General features: G+C 38.4%; 1 protein-coding gene across 6 annotated transcripts in view; it reads right to left on the bottom strand.

Moving 5' to 3' along the window:
• Positions 1–259: 259 nt before the first annotated feature.
• Positions 260–8,629, bottom strand: part of SLC7A13 (solute carrier family 7 member 13) — a 33,298-nt gene continuing 24,928 nt past the window's right edge. For 4 of the 6 annotated variants that reach the window (XM_039380977.1, XM_039380976.1, XM_039380978.1 and 1 more), the window contains 4 exons: positions 6,353–7,452; positions 3,786–3,917; positions 1,737–2,101; positions 260–997 (listed from right to left, as the gene is read on the bottom strand). In XM_039380977.1, coding sequence (XP_039236911.1) covers positions 752–997; positions 1,737–2,101; positions 3,786–3,917; positions 6,353–7,076 — 1,467 coding nt within the window. In that variant the 5' untranslated portion in view covers positions 7,077–7,452 and the 3' untranslated portion in view covers positions 260–751. Of the gene's footprint in view, positions 998–1,736; positions 2,102–3,785; positions 3,918–6,352; positions 7,453–8,142; positions 8,584–8,629 lie in introns of those variants that run through there. The other 2 variants (XM_027736520.2, XM_039380980.1) reach the window with 2 other exon arrangements.

The raw sequence follows: 8,629 nt of genomic DNA, 5'->3' as shown, positions 1-8,629 counted from the left end.
TATAAATAATTCTTACTGCCTTACTTGATGCTTTGTAAGATTTCACCTTGAATTTTTATGTTCTGGTCTAAAAGAGCTAAGATGCACCATGTGCTGTTTTCTTGGGATAAAAAAGGTCTCAGTCAATTTTATGATGTTCTTCAAAGGTTTTTATTGAAAATAAATTCAGGGAAAAAAAGCAGATGAACAGAAGTGTAAAGGCTTTAAAACCAGGAGTTCTAACAAATGAGCTACTTCAAACTAAGAATAATCCAGACAATTTAGTTCAGATTCTAAAAGTATATTTATATGATGCTGTTAAGTACGTATTTACTCATTTATTGTATTATAATATTGATAATTATGTATGCTGTAATTGAGTCATTTTTATTATTGCAAGACTATGTGCAACTTTTAAGTGTGTTTTCAGGAGCAAGAGAGAGCATTTTACAGATTTTACAAGTTTAAGAGAGATCCTTTGCACCTATTATGTATATACACAGACACACACGAATATCTACGTATTAACTTACTATGCTAATGCCCATACATATATATATGTGCATGTATATATATATGTGTGCATGTATATATATAAATGCATGTATGCATATAGGAATGCGACGTATGTATATTCATCTATGTATGTATATATCTATACATGCATGAACACCTGTTTTTCACACCTAACATCTAACTTGTACTGTTTACACTCTCAGTTAAACAAAATCCTGTGTTGGCTCTTAGTTGTGCCAGGATTCAACATCTGCCATTATTCACATTTGCCCTCAGCAGATCTATCAGCAGGAGAGACTTCTAACAGCAGCTGTAAGTGACAGGTAATTTTATCAAGAAATGCAAAATGCAATTTAAAATGTATAAAAGGCAGATAAACAATAAGACTTCCCAGCATAAACAAGAAAGCGTAAATATATTGCAGACTGGGAGACCAGACTATGGGAGCTGAAACTAGGAAGAAAGACACTGCCACCATCACAAATGGAACTGGCAGAAACACCTGCAAGAAAAGGAAAAAAATGGTTTAGGAAATAAACAGACCAACTGTGATTTTACACCTCATTCATAAGAGTAACAACTCATTCTTTGCCACAGTAGAGTACCATTTCTCACACTGCTATAAACTCACTCAGGACAAGAATCATCTGACCTCAAATTGCCTACAAGATAGGTATCTTTCTAAAAAATTTGTTAAAGCTCCTTCTATCACAAGGGGTAGCGATAGGCAGTACCTGAAATGCATTTATTGACATATGATATTACAGGTTCCTAAAAGACACTCAAGGTTAATTCTGGTGCCTAGAAGAAGCCTTCACAATGAGTATACACTTCTAACCCACCTTTCCAACTACTAGATTAAGAGGAAATTCAACCTATCCATAATGTCTATGGTTGTGTCAGGAAAGATGAGAGTAGATCAAGGTTTAATTAACTGTGAACGGTCAGCCAGGGTCCTACACTGTTCGTGGTACTGCTCCACATTGGTACATATCTGGTGCACATCTCCCCCATTCTGCATATAACCATCTCCTGTTTTCAAGTGCAAGTTCTCCAGGGCACAGACCATCTGTTTCACTTCCTTCTACCCTGAAGCAAGGTTTTTGAATAAGGCTCTAAGCACCGAGATTATTATTTGTATTTTCGTAACTATCCACTTTTGACTTGCACTTGTTCTGAAACTTTTACACACTACTCAAAACAAATCTGTAAAAAATATTTTGCAATTTAGGTCCATTTACTTTGTATGGTCGATGTAGATGAGGTTCCCGGTATCGAAGTACAATCAGGCTTGCACAAGTCAGTCCAATCATAAGCCAGGCAGAAAATCCAAAGTAATTTGTTAACATAATAAGGTCAGAGGGGATGATAAAAATGGATGCAATGGTGGTTGAAAAAATCATGGCTGGTGCTGGAGTACAGGAGTGGACATTAAGCATGGATATTAAAACAGGTAAATGTCCTGACTGACTTCCAGCATAGCTTAATCGACCTAGTGTGAACATGCTGCTGTTGAGGGCACCAAATATTGAGACAGCAACACAGAGAGGAATGATCCAGGCAACAGAGGGGATAACTCGATCAGCCCAAGTGACTGCCACAGCAACTGCAAGAAAGTAAAGCATTAGTGTAGTACAGGTACCATGTTCTGAATCGCTGACAGACTCAACAGAAACAAAATTTAAAATGCAAGAAACACCTGTATTTACCAGCAATGCCTGTATTTTTTTATTACAGTAGTCAAACAGTAATCTAATCCTAAGGGTATTTCATTCATGAGCTAAAGATTTCCTGGGAGAATGACAGCTAGGAGTGCTACCTGCCAGAGCAAGCCAGGTAAACCTGCTGGGGCAAATACCACAGTAATGGACTGCCCAGCAGGAGAGAGCTGCCTTTCATAGCTGTGCATCACAAACACACACACATGGTCAAGGAAAGTAAATGAACACCTTAGGCCCCAGCATGCCCATGGTGGTGACACAGTCTGCTGTTACAGCAAAACTACCAACAGGAGCACAGGTACATTCAGAGATGGGTCGGCGAATGTGCTGTTAATGAGATTTTGCTTTGGGCAGAACTGAGAAATGTGAAAGATTATTTCTGAACAAGAGATATTGAATACTGCTTGGAAATTTACTGCAGCCCATATTGTAGCGAGGACTAATATGTAGTGTGTCTACAACCAAATGCCATGAGGAACACAGATCTTGCAGTGACCTGCGCAGCATAGGAAATTATTAGAGATGGGGAAAACCCCCACCACACCCTGCCTCCCCCAAAAAAATGTAATGAAAGAACAAAAGCCACAGCAACACATAGCAATGTTTGAAAAAGAGCTATCGTTTGAAGGCTATCTCCTGAACTGGGATAGATAAACACAACTTCCTGGTATGTATGGAGCTGGTTATGCCAGCTGGGCAGCTGCTATTCACGGATGGTTTGATATTTGCTGCTTCTTTCATTGTAGGATGGATCTGCAAACGTGTCCATCTTTCCCAGCAGATAACCTGACAATGGTGATAATACAAGGTTGCTGAATGACAGCTACACTGCTTCCATTTATGTTACTGAGCTGTTTTCGCAAGAAAAAAAATAATTGATCCACCCAAATGAGGTATGGTTTTTGTCACGCCTGTAGGCAAGGTCTGACAGCTTAATCTCATTACAGAGGGATTTAAAAGGTGCTGTTTGGACAATCAAGATGAAATACAGCTCCCCTTGGACCTTTTCACAGAAGGCTTATTGGTACAGGATCTGAGAAATGCTTTACATACACTAGACTTTTGTATAGGCTCTTCTGAGGAATCACAATATTTATCATGACTAACCCACAAACACACACCCAAAATGGCTACATTTTTGTGTCCACAGTCTTTTCCATATTACTGAACATGTTAGACTTGTCCACCTCCTAAACAGTAATGGCTCTAACCTGAGACACTATGAGATAGGGAAAAAAGGAGGAGAGAGGATTAAAACTACAGGAAAAACTAAGGTTGTTGCTATACTCAGGACCTAACTTTCAGCTGATTTTTCAGGTTTTAATACACTTCTGATTTAATTTTTGGCCAGTGCAGATATAAACCAAGATTTTCAACATTTAATAACATCTGTCTGCATTCAGTCGAACTTGTGTCATACAGTAAAATTAAAGAATTCTCTGTTAAAGAGAATGAACCCAAACTTCTGGACTGTGAAGTTAGGTGAGAAGAAGTAACCCAGTACATTGACATCAGATGGGTATGCTAATGAACCACGTCTTTTTAATTAAAAAAATATTAAATCCATACCTGAGGAGACAATTTCCTTAGGTGTGAGGACAGTCAGATATGAGATGTTCACCAGTAAATAAAAAACAATTACTGCAGGAACCGCAGTCATCACAGTTAATGGGATATTTCTGCTGGGGTTTTTCATCTCTTCTGAAAAATACAGTTTAAAAAGACAAATAAAGCAAGCAGTGTAGCTTCAGCAAGTGTATTTCAGTGGTGAATCTGTGCAGAGCTTGACAAGACGGACACCAAGGTCCTACCCCAATCCCTGATCATGGCTGCTAAATTACGCTGCTTGTGAAGTCCTATGGTTGTTCTCAAATAGGCTACTATCAAAGATTCTTAAACAATTTATTTTTATTTAGCTATTTATTAACTATTTTGGAAGGAGTGCTGGATGAACAGATGATAAAAAAGATTACAGAAGGATTGATAATTTCTCTTTGATTTAATTAATCACATATTTCACTTACATTAGAAAATTGATTTGGTAAGAAATTTTCAAGTAGCTTTACTTGTAAATCACTACCTTAAACATGAGACTCTAAAGCCAGATTATTTATTCTGACATCACCTCATGAGTCCTGATCTTAAACTTTGTTATTGCCTATTCCTACTCAAAACCTTTTTCTTTGCCCTTATATCAGGAAATACAGAAAAAGTAGAAAAAAAGACTAGATGGTATAGACAGAAGAGCAATAATGCAGTGGCTTTAAAAGGGGGCCATTCCCAGCTGGATACCGATGATTATTACCTTTTCCAGGGCAAAGTTGCTGGAGGAAAACTGTTTAGTGCTAAACCTGATAGCTTAGAACTATATTTATCAAATAAGAAAAAAATTCCAGATTTTGCCAGGGAATAATTCAGGCATTGGCACACATTCCTGAGCACATGATATTCCCAACAAAAGATGGAGCTGGTTTCCAGAAGCCTAATAATTCATCCTCATCTCAATCAAAAAGGGTCTTTTTCACCTCTTTCACTCCTCCCCTCACTCCCTCTCCTCACTTCCCTCAGCACTTACAGAAGATCTCCTGAGTATTACCAGCCAATAACTCACAAGAAGGAAGAAGTGAAAAGCCAAACAAATCTCTTTCCTCTTTCATATATGATTCCTATCTTGTGCCCAGAACATCAGCCTTGAGCCTGTCCCAGTGCTGTCTGTAGCGCACAGAGCCAGGATCGAAGGAGCACAACAGCAGAATTCAAATACTGACTATCAGAGAATTTTGGATTTATTTCAGATGTAAGAAATACACTTGGTAATTTTGAGCCCAGAAATGGACAATCACCAAAATTACCAATTTAAATTTATCTTTTCATTTGTTTCTTTGGTCATTGCAGTCCTGCCATCCAGCTGGCACCTGATGCTCTAGCTGAAGCTCACAGAAATGAAGTTATTATTGAAGAATAGGAAACTCAGTTCAATTCAGAACTATTGCATAGGTTGCATCTGTCTAAACAGCTGTGCTGCCCAGTGTATGGTATTTATTAGTACTGCTAACTGACCAAAATATAAATTAATATTTTACCAATAGTCTTGTATTTTCTGAGGGTCACAAAGCCAAGTGCTTGTCTTTAAGGAATCCTTAAGATTTCAAAACTATACTTTCCTGATTTATGTCACCTTTTTTTTTAATTGAAACACATTTTTAATGCTGGAATAACCGGATTGTAATGATAACAGTCAGTTTTTTAAACATTAACCAAATTTCACATTGTTCTCACCATTGAACTTTGAGTTATGCATTTAACACATGCAGTTTAATTAATATTTTACATGATAGAGGTTAATGGATACATACGGTTAAAGATATAAGAGCAATATCAACCTGCTTCCCACATAATTCCATAAATCTGATCATATCATAAAACTCTATTAATTTAATTTGTGACATGAATAACTAACATTAGGAACATCATCTCTGTACGTTTCATGAAAAACTGCTCTATTTCTTATTGCCACATCATCAGATATAGAATAGGGTGATTAAATAGATATTCAAAAATGTTTTAAGTGTTTGAAATTGAGTACAAGTTCTACGAAAGTATTTATATCACTTTCCTTAGATCTCTCTTCACCTTCTGTGCAAAACTCTATTTTCCCAAGAAAATATATCCCATAAAATTGCTAAATTTTAACAAAATTCAAAATTAATTTGTCGATGTACAAAACAACTGCATAACCTCAGAGAAGGTACAGATATTTAAATAGAAATTATCTATGTGCACATAGTTTGGCATGGATAACCTAATCCTTTCCACTGGCACGGACATGGAGAAAGACAAAATGCAAATTTTTTAGGTGTGAAAAATTCTGTTTATGCATAAGATTTTAAATTAACTATTTTGATTTCTCTTGTACCCCATTGGAAATGTCAGTTTGATTTTCGAGACTGGACAAAAAGCAGGAAACTTCCCTGGAGAGGAACACTGCCTCTTCTACCAGCCCCAACAAACACAGGACTCGCATATAACATGAGAGACCCTATGGTCTTGAAGGAGAGACAAGTTCTACCAACACAAGTTGAGGAACACAAGAATGACAACTGCAGAACAAAATCTAAAGAAGAGGAGTGAGATACCTGCCATATAATTGACGGACCACCAGCCTCCATATGCGTACAGTCCTTGGAAGAAAGCTTCAGCAACCTGCGCAGCGTTGGGGATCTCTGAGCTGAACAAGTCCTCAAATCTGGCCAGACTCTCCTTTTGCCTTGCAATGAGGAGAACAATGCCGCCGACAGCAATTACAGACAAGGCCATCATCTTCAGCAGAGTGAAAACTGTCTGCACCCACGCAGCCATTTTGACGCTGCAGCCATTCAAAATCCCCAGGGACCAGAGAACGGCCAAGGCCAAGCATTTTTTCAGCACTTCTGGTGGAGGGCAAATGCCATAGAAGGGCTGGGTGGCGTATTCAGCAAACAGCAAGGCTCGAGCAGCATTTGATGCTGGTTTCGTAAATGTTGACGTCCAGATAAACACAAAGGCGGGGAGGGATCCAAGGCCTCTTTTAATATGGCTATATTCTCCTCCAGAGAAGGGCAGAGAGGTTCCAAGTTCTGCATAGCAGAGGGAACCCATCAGAGAAACCAGCCCAGATGCAGTCCAGATTATTAGTGCGATGCCAACATTGAGTAAGGAATGCTTTAACACCCCTGTGGGAGACACAAAGATACCTGCCCCGACAATTGTTCCTATAATAAAACTTACCCCATCAAAATAACCTATATTTCTTTTGAGTTGAATCTTCGCTTTTTCTTTTCTTTGCATATCTTCAGAATCATCGCTTTCTCCTTTTCCCATTTTTTTTCTGTTTTTTCACAGCAGAATTCACTTTGTTGTTAGCAGTCTGTCATGGCCCTACCTGCTAGTGAAATGTTATGAGAAGCTTGGCTTAATCATTCAGAAAAGAGAGCATACTTTGCGTTTTGATGTCTTCTGTGTGAAGATGATTAACCAAATACTTCAAGAATCACTGGCAAATCATGTACATGTTGGTTTAATATGTACTTCAGAAATTATTGAGGTCTGCAAGTATTTTTAAAGAACACAGCATAACAAATAATGCACAGCAAATGCTCATTTCTTAGCTGATTTTCATCAACAGATTTCCATTTCTTTTTTGTATGTCTTCAGAGACAACAGCGAGACGTGGGTAAATGTGACTTCTACATCAGACCTAGGGAAAGAGATAGGATATGACAGCATGAAGAAATAAGTCATCCCTCCTTATGTCATTGACAATGACATGGACATTAGTTGAACAGCCTGGCACTATTTTTCCACTGTCCATACATAAAATTGACAGTGATAACCAGTGATCACCAGTATGTTTTGCCAAAACTTCATCAGTCACTGAATATACAGGAGCTTGTTTATACTTCACTCATTAAACAGTGCACTAGAAAGAAAATTACCAGTTTATTCCTAGCTTTTTCTTGAGTGCTCACCATTAATATAGCACCCAAACATGTCCTAAGAAGATATTAATCTTCGGACACTACTGTGAGGGGAAGAGTCAGTGTTATCATTTTCACTGTCTGCATAGGGCTATTGAACAGAAAGATGAAGGAGTCATCATTCCCACCAGTTTGGCCTGTGACTTTTAAGGTGCAGCCACTGATTTTTTTTTTTTTTACATATTTAACAATCTGTGGTGTATTTTGTGTTCAAAATACAGAAAAGGAGCTTCTCTTTAATCAGATGTGGATATGCCATAAAACCATGACTTTTGTACAAGGGAAAATGTATTTATTCTTTTTAAAATATGTAGAGTAAAATAGGCAGAAAGGGAGACTAACTAAAAGAAGTTCAGCATGGACCTTAAGGGTTTTCTAAGTTCCTAAACTAGTAGCAGAAAAGTTCTTACTTTTTGTCACTCAACTTGCGGAACCGGTTTTGTCCCAGAGGTCAAAGCTCAGTAATGCAATGAACTGAACTCATGCTTTCACAGAGCCCAACTGTGAAAGACACAGTGGTTCAGATCAGTACTGAAACATAGGATTTTCACTCAAGTACAAAATAAATTAATCTGAAAAGTTAGGTTTATATAATATGCCATCATGTAAAAGACCTTTAGCTAAAACAGGCATGTGCATAGACTGATGATCCTTGTGGGTCCCTTCCAAATCAAGATATTTTGTGCTTCTGTGATTCTGTTGAACTCTTAATACTTTGTGAGCTCTAAAAAACTCCAAAGCTCCCAAACATCCCCCAAGAAGAATTCAAAGCAGTCCGGTCTATAAACCCTGCCCCGTCGCGGGGCGATCCCAGGCGGCAGGAAGCGGCGGCAGGAAGCGGCGGCAGGAAGCGGCGGCAGGAAGCGGCGGCAGGAAGCGGCGGCAGGAAGCGGCGGC

This window comes from Pipra filicauda, unplaced genomic scaffold, assembly GCF_003945595.2.
Source record: "Pipra filicauda isolate LSUMZ 115617 unplaced genomic scaffold, ASM394559v2 scaffold20_size4479445_pilon, whole genome shotgun sequence".
In the NCBI taxonomy this organism is placed as follows: Eukaryota; Metazoa; Chordata; class Aves; order Passeriformes; family Pipridae; genus Pipra; species Pipra filicauda.
The sequence above is the reverse complement of the archived record's forward strand: the minus strand, read 5'-3'. Positions and strand labels throughout refer to the sequence as shown.